Genomic DNA, 16,096 nt, shown 5'->3' on the forward strand with positions numbered 1-16,096 from the left:
TGGAAAGCCAATGATTGAATTGGAAAAGCCAGAGAAGTTGACGGGACATTTTAATGTAGTCAGTGGTGAAATTAAGAAGAAATATTAAGAAAATTGTTGAAATTGGCTAAATGATTGCCCAAAAATAAAAGAATTGGCAAATTAAGGACTAAGATGAAAAAAACTACAAACTTGAAGGATTCATTTAAAAATAAAAATTATTCTCACCCAAACGAGGTGTTTGAGCGAAACAACACTTTTTCACCTAGGTTTTTAATTATTAATTTTATATTTATTATCGGTTACTTTACTACTTAAAATACTTGTAAGGATGTTTTGATTGCCTTAAAAATATAACTTAGTACGAATCATTTAATTATATAAGATACGTAAATGTTTGAATTAATCTTTTAAAATTTCGTTCTCTTTTTTATACATAATTAATTATATCTTTTTCTCGAATAATTGAATCATGGTTATTAAATTGATTTGTGTTGTAATTAAAAATATCAATATCTTGAAACCATTAAAATATATAAAAAACTCTATCAAACTTTAGTAGATTAAATTTATATGTAACAACATTACCCTGATTTTTATCAAACCAAGAATTCTACGAACTAGTATCACAATATGGAATCGGACTTTATGCATAATTTACCCTGCAAAATTAGGGGTGTTAGAGTATTTTCAACGGGAAATGTTATATTAAAAAGCAAAGCAAAGAAAATAGTTTTTTTGAATAGTATAAATATAATTTTTTATTTATATATTTTAATAGTAAAAAACTATTTAGAAAAGTCAATTATATTTTAATATATTTTATGTTAAATTAATTTTAAGATAATTATATATCTAATTTAGATAGATTTTATGTTTTATAATTTTAGATATAATTAAAAATCTGATGAGTGTTCAAATAATAACAATTTCAAATCAAAAAGTAACAGTTCAAAGTCAAACAGTAATATTTAAAAAGTCAAATAGTAATGATTCAAAGTTAGATAGTGATAACAACAGTTTAAAATCAGATAACAACAATTAGAAATTAAACAATAACAGTTTAAAGTTAAAATAGTGATAATAAACTTTCACGTGAATACTATAAATAAAAATATAAAATAATTGACTCATACAAACACTTGTATATTGAGATATTGTTTGTCTCATATGCTAGAGTGAAAAAATAAGTTGTTGGCTAACGGCTATAAAAATAACTATTGGTCAACAGCTATTTATTTTTGTCTTTTCTATAGGGAAATGTAGAAATGGCTTTTCACATAACAAATAGTTTAAATAACTATTTGTTTACGTCACGCGTTAAAATGAAAAAATAAAAAAACAAAAATTACAAATATAATTTTTAATACTTGGCTCTTTACTTAGCTTTCTCGTTAAAAATGCTTTTACATCGGAGTAATCTTAACAATCTTTACTTAATATTAAAGCCTAGGGAACTAAAGACATCTTGATTGATATTAAACTAAGATTTTTTTTGTGTAACCATCTAAAAGGTGGTTTAATAATAGCAACTTGAGATTAAGAGATTTTTTTTTTTTATCTCATGTTTGATCCCTATAATTGCTTATAGAGACCGAATCAAAGGGTGATAAATAGGAGCCTAAATCTTACAAAATACCTTGTAAAATATTTTAGATTTTTTTTTATTTAGTATTTAAATATAACAAGTAATGAGTTTTCTAATAATAAATTATTATTTCAATTTAAAATTATCTCTTCATTTAAGTCAGGAAAAAAAATCTTTTCAATTTAATTATTTTTCTTTATTATTTCTCTATCTTTTCTTCTTTGCAATACTAACCAAAAAATACAATAATACAAAGTAACCGGTTAAATCAAAGTTGCCAATTAATTAATTGTTTATCAAAATAAAGTTTTTTGTCCATAGAATCCTAACCAAAAAATATAATAATACAAAGCATTGCGGAAAGGTTAAAACAAAGTTATCAACTAATTAATTATTCATCAAAATAAGGTAATTAGTTATCCAATTTTTATTTTTTTTATGTTTGTTGAAAGTGGCACTCTTTCAACAAAGATCTTTGGCAAATCTATACTATATTTCTAATAAGTGAACTTAATGATCCATGATCAGTGCTCCATTAGTGTTTAATCAATGAAAGCTCCGTAATCCAGCGCAACATTAATAATTAATGGAAGCTCCACTAATTAGTGTTTAATGGAAGTTTAAGTGCACATAATTTCCTATAAACAGGCAAGGTGTGGAGCAACGTGTGTAAGTAAAATGAAATCAAGTTAACCATCTAGGTGGTGGTCAAGTGGTAAGGATTTGAGATCAAAGGGTTTGCTCCCTCTGTGTTTTCAGGTTCGAGTTCTTAGTTGCTCATATGATGGTCACTGGAGGCTTTCATGGTCGTTAACTTCAGGATCCATAAGATTAGTTGTGGTATGTATAAGCCGACGGCTTTCATGGTCGTTAACTTCAGGACCCATAAGATTAGTCGTGGTACGCATAAGCTGACCCAAACATCCATGTTAATCAAAAAAAAATCGAGTTTCTAAGCAAAATACGTTGTTCATTCTTGCCCTCTCACTCCATCTCGGCGTTCATGCCTCTCTCATTTTCTCTTTAATTTCTCTCAATAATCATGCACACAAATTGGCACTAAACTCCTGACAAATATACACTAAAATTTACAAAAAGTTTTAGAAAAATTAAAATAGAGATGTCAGGGCTACTTTTCTAGTCATGGTCTTCAATGGGATGGTGCTGTCATAAATTTTTGCCTCGTCGCAGAAATAGCTTTGATAATATGGAATGGATGGGTCATGGGTCTGAAATTAGGCCGCTTATGAGCTCAGGCTTAGCAAGTAATTTTTTTTTAATTTTTCATTCAACTAGAAACTCAGCTCAGGCTTAGCTCCAAATTCCAAGTTTTTCAATTCAAATCACCATTACGTGCTGGTACTTTTCTCATCTTGAAAAATGTTTGATAACAACGATATTGTTTGGTGTCGTGACTGATCCCCCGTTTTACTTTGTTTTTCAATTTTTTTACTATTTTTTATTTTTTTGATGTTTTTACATTAAAAATAAATTTTTAAAAATAAAAAATGTTATTTTAATATATTTTTAAATAAAAAGTATTTTAAAATGCTAGAGCCCATTTATTTTTGTATTTTTAAAGTATTTTAAAAAAAATTAATTTTTTTTCTTTGTTTTAAGTTATTTCTTGTATTTTTAAATTGTTTTAATACTTTATATTAAAAATAATTAAAAAAAAATGATACGATAATACCAAAAAGCTACAGCTCATTTGTGTCTAGCCTCAACATGCGATTTGGATTAGGACTGGGTTTAGGATTAATCCATTTAGTCAGAGTATCACATAGTCGATCCAAATCATCTATGAATTGAAATTAGTATGACGATCCAATCCATGCGATATTATTATTATTATTATTATCGAACAACTTAGCTTGCATCAAATTAAAAAATATATAAATTATTGAGACTAAGGAAGACTTAGAGCCTTATTATCACAATTGTCTTTTCAATTATCTTGTCATCATATAATCATCTTTTCAATTGTCTTCAAGCAATTATATGCGGCTCGAGAATCTCAGGGTTAGGAACGCGTTGTTTTTTTTTAGTTTTAATTTTTTAATTATTTGAATATATTAATATAAAAATATTTTTTAAAAAATAAAATAAAAAATTAATTTAAAATATTTTTCAATAAAAAATATTTTAAATTACAATCACCGTAACAATCTCAAATGCTTCCTATGCTGGAAAGCCCCCTGTATCCTCTGCCCACCGACCAGTTGCAACAGAACTAGTTGTCGACATTAATAGGTGTCATTTTCCTTCGCAGTAGTTAATTGTTAATAGTTCATGTTCAGTGTAATAAGCATAACATCATAAATTCATAAATTAAATCAAGTATCATTTAATAATTGCCTCCGGAATGGAGCTGCAACAATCCACGTCCTAATACACGCGTCAAAAACTTTCTTATAATAATATTTATATTTATTTAATTACTAAAGTGTCCACCATTCTACTATTTGTTACCCAAAAAACCACAATGAAAATTCTAGAAAGCACATGGATGCTAGTCAAATGATTTTTGCTTGTAAGAGTAAAATATTACTATGCTTTAAAAAGTAAAATATTAAAAAAGCACTTGGATACTAATTTTAAAAAATCTTGTTTTTAGGTGATTTAATAATTTAATAATGCTATACAGATAGTAGAATATTGATCTACCACCAATAAGCTAGGTAATAATTAATAGGTCATGCGAAAAGGATGGAATACCCTCGTCCACAATGCCATTATTTTTTTTGTTAAGAATGGCAAAAGGCCATAATACTATTCTAATCCATATTTTTTATGTCTTGATTACAATGTTTACTGGATTGGTGTCTTGCATGATGCCACGGGCAGAAAAAAAAAATAAAAAACAATTATATTTTTTTAAAAATAAAAGAAATTTAATAATCAAATTAAATATTAATTAATTTAATAATACGATATAAAAAACAAGGTAACAAGACCAAAAAAAAATCAAGATAAAGTTAGGCTAATATATGAAACCGTGACTTGGACATGAAATATATTAATATTACATGTTTATCATATACTTTAAATTATGAAATCGAGATAATTCAATAGAAAAAAAATTGATAATAAATAAAAATAAAACTGAAAAAGATTGAGAAACAAATATAGATCACAATATTTAATATCGCAATACGGATCATTTATCCGTTAGTGTTTAGTGAACTTGTTTATTAAAATCAATTTGAAACATAAATCAACACACATCACATTTATTGAAAAAATAAAGGAAAACGAGACCATGCAAGACCACATATATTAAAAATATTATAAAGAAACAAGATATTTTTAAAATTTTAAAAGAAAATTTAATATATATAAAATATTAAAAAATTACAGATGAATGATACTAGCCTCCTAAAAAATTAAACACCTATGATATAATTAAAAAATTATCTCCATTTAAAAAATGTTAAATAAGCCAAAAAAATCACATAAGTATTGATTAAAACATAAATTTAAAAATCATGTAAAAATATAAAAATATTAATTAAAATAAAATAAAATCAAATATTGTTGGGTTTGGTAAGCTAGGTCAGGTGCCTGGCTCATTGAAAAATAGTCCACGCACAAGCTTTTTATTTATTTAATAGCCCACACACAAGCTTTTTATTTATTTATATTAATGAATTAAACATGTCATCTATGCCATTTTTATTTAAAAAAAATAAAGGATACCTCACATGGATTCCTAGATTCTGGTCATTGTAGTAGTTAAAAATAACAAGGTTCATGTTTTTTTATTAATTTTAGTTAAAAATAACAAGGTTCATGTTTTTTCATTAAAAAACTTTTTTTCAATTTATTTTTGACCTAAACATTATGGAACGTTGTTAAATTATGACTTGAAAAAAATATAAAAACATACCTCAAAATTAAAAATCAATCGACCTAAACATTATGGAACGTTGTTAAATCATGGCTTTTAAAAAATATAAAAATACACCTCAAAATTTAAAATCAACCTTAAACAAAAAATATCCATGAACTCATATATGTTTTTTTAGACACTTTCAAGATAAATAAACACCTAATTTAAACTTACCTCGTTACATAAAACTATCTAATACAAAAATCAATTATGTTTAACAGCTGAAATCATTGTAAATGACAACTTTTTTTCTTTACATTGGAATCTAGCAATTATATCCATGAACTCATATATGTTTTTTTAAGATAAATAAACACCTAATTTGAACTTACCTCGTTATATAAAACTATCTAACACAAAAATCAATTATGTTTAACAGCTAAAATCATTGTAAATGACAAATTTTTTTCTTTACATTGGAATCTAGCAACTATTTCTTTTTCCTTCCACCAAAAAATAATTAGAAAAATAAAAAATATGAATTTTGGTACTAAAATTGATTTTTTAAAAAAATCAAGGACTGATTAATCCAAGAGCAGAAAAAAAAGAGCAAAAATAAACTTTTAAGATAAATTTCAAAACTATCATCTATTTTACTTTTTTCTTCACTATAACCCTTTATCTTTTAATCTAACCATCTTTCATTTAAACAATTATGAAATTGAGTATTAATTTAGACTCAAAAAGTTTACATAATATGAAATAAAAGTTTAAGAAATAAATTGATTTTTTAAAAAAAGACTACTCTCATCTACAATGATTTACTAGATGGTAAACAATAATCAGGATACAATAAAAAAAAAGGAAAAAAAAGGAGCTCTTTTAATACATGTAATAATTTGATCTACTTTGGGTTTTCGCTAATAAAAAAACCCATAATATCATTTTTAAGAAAACCAAAATATGGGAAAATTAAGCTAAACAAATGACAATGACCAGGATAATTTCCTGCGGTCCAAATTTCCGAACAAGGGGCCCCACCTTGTAGATACACCTTCGTAGTTCGTAGAGGGCCCAAGTCCACCGAAATTGACCACAATTGCATCCACACGACAGGCCACCGCGTGGAACAAGTATCAGTGGGCCCTCCACTCCAGTGGCCAATAGCAAAGCACACAATTTTATCGAGATATACATGTAAGCCTGTTTATCACCAGCTCATAAACCCCACAGCCTCCACTTGGCAAAAACAAAAAGGGTAAACTACAAAAGAGTCCTTTAACTATACAATTTAATTCAATTCAGTCATGTTTTGAAATTAAACGACATGATCGCAAGATGTGAAAGATCAAAGACCGCATCATTTTACATGTATACGTGGACTTCTCCCGAAAAGGGCCATGTTTAAAGCATTTTCATATTTTCTTAAGAAGTCAAACGTCCCTCTCTATAAATTATCTTTTGTTTAAAAAACACAAAAATTTAAGTATAAACTATCAATAAAAACCTTGTCTATTTATTATCAATGTATGATACTATTTTTTTTACATTAAAAAATATATTTGGATGCATTTTTAAATTATACATGGCTTAAAAAAAATCAAATTGTTAAATTTTTAAATTTATTTTAGAATTTTAATATAGTGATGTTAAAAATAAAAGAAGATAAAAAAATATTATGATAATCCATGCATAATTTGTAGTGATGGAACATAATTCAAATTAAAAGAAGAAAAATAAAATGCTATATATAAAAGTTATCATGGATTAGGGAAATCCAAGTCATTCCCATGAGCCGATGACGTTACCATGTAACTAAATCTCACAATAGTGAGTGCATTGAGGACAAAATCGCTTAAATAAACAATATAAGAGCCTAATCGGAACAACTTATATAATTGGAGAACTGAGTTGTAAATACCTAACATAATTAGAAAAACGAAAAAATAAAAATAAAAAGAAGGGTCTTGGGTAGGGTTTTAGTCTCTTTCGCTTCCTAGAAGAAGCCGTAACTAGCAGCTGCTTTCCTCTTCTCCCTCCCAAACACCAAACAAACAAAATCCACCGATCAACAACCACCGCTTCCCGCCTCTTCCACCTCCCCTCTCTCTAGATAATCACTATTTTTTTCAATCATCGATTCAATTTTTGTTTTTTAGAAAAAAAAAGAATCGAATTTCGATAATCACTATTACTGATTTTTAGAGGCGCCAGCAGAGCACGGAAAATATTGTGATGGGGACTGAAGCGGAGCTGAAAATGGAATCTGGTGGGAACATTGAAAACGGATCCAAGGACGATTCTACTTTGAAACGAAGGATAAAGTTTCAGCTGGCGACTAAACAGTACATTGGGTTTAAGAACAACACTTCTGATTTCAAGATTGAAACTTTAAATCCTGGTTATAATTTGAGAAAGAGGCCCTTCGCTTTTGAGCATCACCATCCGGGTCAGTCCGTGAAGAAAGTTGACGGGTCGGATTTTGTGGAAAATGGGCTTGATCCAGAGCTTTGTTTTGGGATCTCTTTCAGGAAAATTGTGAGTTTTTATATCTTGTTTTTAATGAAGCTAAGATTTTCGCTTGTTTTAGGGTTTAATTTAGACGGTTTTTCATGTCTTTTTAGGCGTTTATCTTTGACCTCTGTTTTTACTGCAAGGCAGGATTTTTTTTTTCAGCTTCGAATGTAGACTTAATGGCCTAATTCTGAGTGGATTTCAAATGTTGAGGATTTTTTTCGATTAAAGTTGTTAATTTGAAATTAAGGGGTTCAAATACGGAGGAATTTCCTGTGTGTGGATTCTGCTGCTGTGAATCTGTTGTGGAATTTGAAATTTGAAATTGAAACTAAACATAAATAAATAAATAAATAAAATAACTTCAATCAAATAGCATCCTTAGCATTTTAAATTCACTCAAAATTAATCCATATATCAATTGGTTTTTATTTTTATTTTTCATTTCACCATGCTTATTGATTTTTCAAGGCTTTTGTAATTTGGTTTAGTTATAACTTTCGTTTGGTCAGGAAGGTGGAACTTGAATTTTTTCTTATTAAGCAAACAGTTTTAAATTAAGGTATGGCATCTGCTGCAAGCTAATTCTTATTGTGGTATTTTTTTTAAAAAAAACTGTAACTATTTAGTTTTATGAAGTACTTCTACGTTATCTAGTTTTCATGTGTTTTATGCGTGGAGAAATCTGTTTCTTTTAGTGGTTATTTTCAAGATTGAGGCTTGGTTGCTGTCGAGTTTTTCTCCAGATGCTGTTTATATAGTTCTTTTCCATTTCTCATTTCTTTTCAATCTATCTTTACAGGTGTTGTTGATTTTGGCTTAGACATTGTCGCTTTTTGTTTGTGATTTCTTTTACTCACAGGCTCTCTCTCTCTTTCTCTTTTGTCATTTTTATGCTCTACCTTTTCTTTTTCTTTTTTTAAAAAGGTTGGGGAGTGAACTTTTCTGGGTGCTTTCCAACTATTAGGATTTTTTGCATTATTTTTTAGCTCTCTTTTTCGGTGTTTTTAATTTGGTTGGGTTATACATTTTGGTTTGGTGGAGAGGATGGGAAATGGAGATGAATGAATGCAACTCAGGGTTTCTTTGTTTGGTTGTAAGAGTAGAGGAGGAAAAAATTGAAGGTAAGAAGAAAGAACCATGGCCTTCATCTCACGATCCTTCCAATTTTAAAAACATTTAGGAATGAGAAGTCTTAGTTGGAAGGATTATAAATAATTTGAGGTCTAGAGGAACATACACTTCGTCCCTTCTTTCCCTTTTTCATATCCGCCCAATTAAATTAGGTGAGCTCTGCATCCCTCTCACCCTTCCTTCCTTACTCATCTGTCTTTCTTTCCTCCCTAACAACTGAAGTATATCTTTCACTTGTTGCCTAATGTCTACTTCTCTTTTGGTGCCTTTTTATCTTCCAATGGAATATCATTTTGATTTTAGCTATAATATATCCTTTTGGCTTTCTCATTGACTGTCATTTTTACATTATTTCGGTGGGAAAATGAAGAAATGATATGATATGACAGAACTATTTCCCGTCCATTTGCCAATTTATGATTGTTTTGCGGTTACCACTTTGAAGAACTCTGGTCTATATTTAAACTTGGCCAGCAGCTTAACTTGAGGGATCACATGAATTTTTTTCAGGGTGCTGGTCTTGAGAATCTTGGGAACACTTGTTTTCTCAATTCAGTGGTGCAATGTCTGACATACACTGAGCCTTTAGCAGCATACTTGCAAAGTGGCAAGCATCAAAATTCATGTGAGTGGTTCCACTGCACTTTCTCTTGTGAAAGCATGCTGTATGTTATTGGGCTCTGGTCCTCTATGACACTCTAGATGCTCAAAAACTTTTATTTAATAACGGTTGCCTCCTAGATTCTTGCATTGGAATGTTCTTAGTGGTTCTGATGATTGATTACCCCGTGCTTCTAGTTCATCAAGTAATTCGTCTTCTTAACAATCTTTGCATAAAATCAGGGAATAAAATACTTTTTTAATTGGTTGATAGCATTGCTCATTGCTGGCGTGGTTTGATTTTTATTAAAGTGCTTTTGCCAGTTTTTAGCAATTGTGTAGATGGCTCCACAAAGAACTGTTTTTGAGATGGAAGAAGTGATTAAATGTCTCTTGCATTCTTCTATTCCTTATGGCCACGAACTTTCTTCCCATTGGATTTACCATTTGAAACATATTAATTGCATGATTCTGGAAAATCTGGGGAACAGATACTTTCTCAATTCAGTGGTTTGACACAAACTGAGTCTTCAGCAGCGTACTTGCATAGTGTCGAGCATCAAAATTCATGTGAGTGGCTCACCTACACTTTACAGACATGCTGCTGTCAGGGCTCACCTCTTAACAATCTTTATACTGGTTTAGTTATCTCTGGGTCAAATATGTTTTCATCATATGTGTCATGCATTATTTTCTAGGACTGGACTGTTGATTGTTCCTGGTGGCACTGAGTGTCAATGACCCCAAGCTAGTTGGCCATCAACTAATTGTTTTTTAACAATCTTTGCATAAACAGGGATTTCTTAATTTGATTTTAACAAGTTTTTTGAAAAATTTCACTAACATTTCTTCATGGCTGGTATGCATTGATTTCCAGGTATCACCGGTTTTAGCAACTAATTTCAGTAGATGTACTGGTTAATTTACGTGATGTTTGTAATTAGTTTTTGATGTCCTGTTACCAATGCTTTTACTATGTAACTGCTGTAAATGAAGTGGCGATTATCTATATTTCCTAACATTTGGTTTGATTTATTTATGCAGGTCATGTAGCTGGATTTTGTGCATTGTGTGCTATCCAAAAACATGTGAGCTGTGCTCTACAATCAAGTGGGAGGTCACTAGTTCCCAAGGATCTTGTCTCAAACTTGCGCTGTATCCTTCTGATGGCCTGTTTCCTGTAATTACCTTATTTTTGATATATGGCAGTTTTTGTTTTGTTGGCCAAATCAGCTAGATTAATTTATCCCAAAGGTTTGCTATCCAGGTGAAATTAGGAGAAAAATTATGATGGTGACCACACCATATATTACACCCTCATAATCTTGTACTAATTTTTCCTGTGTTTGATTGACAACTGGAGCTGTTGCAAGTGAATTTTTTTCATTTATTAATCCTGGATCAAAAAATTCACACACAAGCAACTACTAGCTTCCAGGATCTAAAAATTCACGCAGAAGTAGCTACAAGCTTCTGCCTCAGAGTTTCCTGTAGAAATTTTCATTTTAAAAATGGCTGTACTGCTTCAGTAGGTTTGTGTCATTTATCGTGTCTGATGGGAGTCCCCAAATGCTATTACTAGGCAAGGGTTTTGCTTGGAGTTCCTATGATTTGGTATTTTTATTTCTTGACCACATAATTAGGCATATCTCGGAACTTCCGCAACGCAAGACAAGAGGATGCACATGAGTATATGGTTAACTTGCTGGAATCAATGCATAAATGCTGCTTACCTTCAGGAGTGCCAAGTGAATCCCCTGCCGCTTATGAGAAGAGTTTGGTGCACAAAATCTTTGGTGGTCACCTTCGTAGTCAGGTAAACTTTTATTGCTCTGCTGTGGATCTGCTGACAATTTTCTGAGGACTGGAGTCCTCTAGGGACATTCCTCTCCATACAAATCTTTGGTTGTGGGATTGTGTTCAAGATGTTGAATTAGTCTAGAGAAGTGATTGGATAGACATAAATACTGCCATTTGGAAATGGATTTGCATGAAAGTTTTAATATCTTTTGTGATTCAAATATTCTATTTTTCTTTGTTATCTATCCCCCCTTTCAATAAATTATTTATTCAGAATATTGCTATGCTCAAAGTTCTCCCAATCTCTCAAAACTCTTATGTTTCTTTCTTGCATTTTCAGGTGGAATGCCAACAGTGTTCTTACTGCTCCAACAAATTTGATCCTTTTTTAGATTTAAGCCTCGAAATAGCCAAAGCAGATACCTTGCCAGTTGCACTTCGGAATTTCACTGCTGCAGAGGTGTTAGATGGAGGAGAGAAGCAATACCAGTGTCAGCGATGCAAGCAGAAAGTCAGGGCTAAGAAAAGGCTTACAGTTCACAAGGCACCACATGTGCTTACAATACATCTAAAACGGTTTCATGCACATGATCCTGGACGGAAGGTTGACAGGAAAGTTATATTTGATCGTTCATTGGACATGAAGCCTTTTGTCAGTGGTTCCTATGTGAGTATGCGTATCATTGTTGTAAACTTTCATTTCTTCCAGACTTGATGAAATATCTTTTTTAGTATATTCGATACCATTCCAAATTAACTCTCTCTCTCTCTCTCATTGTCTTTGTAATTTGGGTTCATTTTTGCTTGGTTTAATCTATTATATGCCTTTGATGTACTTTGTTATGTTTTATTTCTTTTGTTAGTTGGTATGTGGATATGACCAAGAAGGTGTTACTTCTCTGAAGTATGTTTTTGTTTGGAAAATACCTGATTGTCATTGGTTTGTGTATTCAAATTTCTCATTTGTATACTCTCAGTTGATGTGAAGGAATTTAAATAGTATCAGAAGGCATTTAATGATAGTGTGCTATTCTATTTGTTCCTCTGGTTGTTTTGGACATGCTTTTTTCCTCTCCAAATGATCTTTTTTTTAATCATATGAGTGTCTTGCTTTTGAGAACACTATTATGAAGAAAATTTCTAGCCTGCATGATTGTAGAATCTGCATGTGGCATTCTGTTTCATTTAACTCTCTATCTTTCATCATCTGCTTATTGAGTTCTTTATTCTTGGCAGGAGGGGGAGTTAAAGTACAGTCTATATGGTGTCCTAGTACATTATGGTCATAATACTCACTCTGGTCATTATGTCTGTTTTGTTCGGACATCAAGTAACATGTGGCACCTCCTCAATGACAATCAGGTATGGTGGACATAAGGAGTCAATTTAGAAAATCTGCTGCATGTAGAGCTGCAAGCTAGGTACAATTTTCATGTCACTGGTTTTTGTGAATAGATCTTTTATCAGTTCAGGTTATTTCAATCAACAGGTTCGTCAAGTTAGCGAGAAGACTGTTTTAGAGCAGAAGGCTTATATGTTGTTCTACGTTCGTGATAGAAAAAACGTTGCAAGAAAACCTGTTGATGTTGCTCAAAAAGAAAGCATGAAAGCAACCTTGGGTAGTAACTTTGCGAATCTGGTGGCCAAGCAATTCTCTAAGGAACACGTGGATAGTGGTTTGATTGGGAATAGATTGGAGTCTACCAACTCTTCTGCTGCTGTGAATAAAAAAGATGCATCAAGCATTGTTCCATCATCAGAGATCTATCCAAAAGACGCACCATTTCAGCAAAACAATAGGCAAAAATTGCCGAAAGTGCATCCTGCCTTGGAAACTTCAAGTGCACCATTGACATCCCCATCAAAAGGAGAGTATTTGGCAAATTCGGAGCTTAGAGAATGCTTGCCACCTTCAACTCCCTCCATGAACAGCAATAATGTTGCTTCTAAACCTGAAGAGACTTCTACTATTACAGAGGCCAAAACCAGTGACTGTAATGTGCCATCTAATAGCAGCAGTTGCCTGAAAAACTCTACTATCAACAAACCTGTCAGAAATGAGATCCCACAAAAGGTAATTGGATGTTTCATGCCCAGCATGGGCCTGTTTCTTCACCTGGGTCGGCATTTTCACTTTGTTTCTAACTTGTAAGTTCATTGTCAATCCAGATTAATGCTGGCCTAACTGCGGGGGTGTCAAGTCAAGTTCCATGTCGGGATATTTGTGATAAAACATCAGGTGAGGTTCCAAGATTGGCTCCATCCATGGGATCTACTGACCAGACATTTAACAAAACAGTCACTGTGAAATCACCTAACAAGCCAAGCTGTGAAAGTGATCAGGTAATTACATATACGTGTTCCTTTGGATACTTGTTGATAACGTCATTGTTTGGCCAAGTTTTGATATATTTCTCTGTTCTCAGGGTGGAGACATCCCCATTAAGAGTTCTGCTGGGAAAACAACTAGTGATAAGGCTGTTGAAGGAGGGCAACAAACTGCACGCCAGCCAGTTGAGGCATCAATCCTGATTGCTTCAATCCCACCTGTCATTCAAAATGAATGTTTACATAGCAAAGCTCCTGCTTGCACACCTAAAAAGAAATTAGAAAAGAGGCTTCTCAAGCGTAGGATGCATCTTGGCTCAAACTTATTCAGGGTATCCTTAGGTGTTCACACGAGGAAAAAACACAAAAAGAGAAAATGCCTTGCTTTGGAGACCAATAATCTCTTCAAAGAAAACTTGCTGGAGCAGCTGGAGAATGATGGCTGTTCATCCCGGTTGGGGCCATCTACATCCAAAATCTCTACAGGTTTATTGGCTTCGAGGACATCTCAGACGAAGACAGCTAAATCTGGTTCAAGAAAGGGAAATGATACAAGAAAGTCCAGTGATCCTGGGATGGGTGTCATACATGGAGAATCTATGGAGAGAAATAGTCTGAGTGGCACCTTGCTTACAATGGATAAACAGAGACAAAAGAGTTCTACCTCAATCTCTGAAGTAAATGGAGGAGATGCAAGAGAACCTGACTGCACAGAAAATAGCAAAAGAGATGCATCACAGAATGGGATAATGAATGCCCTTAGTGGGGGTGCAAAGGTGACTGGTGAGTACTGTTCTGATTCTTCTTAAATTCTACCTGACCATCTATAGCTTATCAATGTCAGCAATTGTGCACTAGTCATTACTATCCAGTAGTTTCATTTGTGCACCAGTCATTGCTATTTGGATTATTATTTTTTTTCATTTTTTGCACCGTGTATCATGGTGGAAGAAATCTGGAATTCTAGATAGATCCTCTTCTTACTTGACAGTTTGAGATCCTATAATGGCCCTATCATTATTGGATTCAACCCCCCTTTTAGCTTTTCATGCACTTGTGTCCCTGGTCTGATTAAGGAGTGCCAATGTCTTACTGAGCTGTTGGCAGATGCCTTCATGCATGAAATAACATGCCCAGGCTGTGCCTTCATGGGGGTGGGTATGGTTTTCGCTCCAGTGCTAAGGCTATAGAGAAAAAAAGCTTATTCTGAATATAAACCTTACGAAGCATATCTGTTCATAGATAAGATTATAATCCCTGGAATGGAAATTCATGCAACTGGGACTTGAAAGTTTGATTTTGTGGCAGTGGCCAGAAAGCTGGATTGAATCGCTTGCTTAGACATTTTAATCCTTAGTGCAATCCTACAATACCATCTTTCTCCACCTACTAATACCTTGTGAAGGAAAGGCACATCAAACTAACAGAAGACCATGCGATTTCTTTACATGTACTTGGGACTAAATTCTTGTTTGGAAATTGAACTCCTTTCAAGCTGAAAGGCTATCTAGCAAGCAAGATCATCTCTGCTGTATTTGATTTACAGTTTGACTTGCTGAAAGTTGCTTTTTGGCCTTGCTTTGTTTGTTACAGTTGCACCATGGGATGGAATAGAGTTGCCACCTCAGATAGTGGAATCCAACGGTGTTGAAAATCTCAGCATTGGTTATGTAGCAAATGAGTGGTGAGTTTGGATTCCACATTCACTCTCCTTTCTTTATTTAGAATGAATGGGAAATTAACATAACCTTTTACAGAAAGGGTTGTTGCTAAAAAAGTTAGTTTGCTTATTGGACCTGCTTTTCTGTAATTTTAATCGTGTTCTCCATGGCGCACCTTCAATTTTCCACAGGGATGAAGAATATGATCGAGGTAAGAGAAAGAAGCTAAGGCAATCTCAGCACAACTTTGACGGGCCAAACCTTTTCCAAGCATTGGCTACGAAGAAAACTCAATTTAAGAAGGCGAAGATGGACCGATCTAGGTCTGGAAACCAGCCTTTCAGGATATGAAGCCATCTATATAACTATCAATTTTGGGGGATCATGATTTGTCGACATGCTGTTATATTATATGTAGTAATTGTTGCTATTGTTTGGCCAAAATTTTGCCAGGGCGACCTAACGTAAAATCTACGATGTTACCAATTTTGTTTCCTATATTTATATATATAATTTTTTTTTTTTGGTTATATTTATCGGGGGAGGGACTTTTGTTATCTGGAACACCTTAGATGACTGAGCTGAAAAAGGCTTTCATGTATTGAGAGATGTATTATCTTCCTGTTAATTGAAGAACTTTACAAGTTTATAATTAGAGAA

General features: G+C 32.4%; 1 protein-coding gene across 1 annotated transcript; it reads left to right on the forward strand.

Moving 5' to 3' along the window:
• Positions 1–7,370: 7,370 nt before the first annotated feature.
• LOC105121174 (ubiquitin carboxyl-terminal hydrolase 23-like) lies at positions 7,371–16,096 on the forward strand. Its single transcript, XM_011019724.1, has 11 exons — positions 7,371–7,937; positions 9,558–9,672; positions 10,692–10,802; positions 11,291–11,463; positions 11,788–12,114; positions 12,684–12,809; positions 12,937–13,521; positions 13,617–13,790; positions 13,874–14,558; positions 15,369–15,459; positions 15,628–16,096. Exons 1-11 carry the CDS (start codon positions 7,635–7,637, stop codon positions 15,785–15,787), a joined length of 2,850 nt encoding a protein of 949 aa, XP_011018026.1. The 5' UTR covers positions 7,371–7,634; the 3' UTR covers positions 15,788–16,096.

Source organism: Populus euphratica, unplaced genomic scaffold, assembly GCF_000495115.2.
Source record: "Populus euphratica unplaced genomic scaffold, PopEup_1.0 scaffold31.1, whole genome shotgun sequence".
NCBI classification, from domain to species: Eukaryota; Viridiplantae; Streptophyta; class Magnoliopsida; order Malpighiales; family Salicaceae; genus Populus; species Populus euphratica.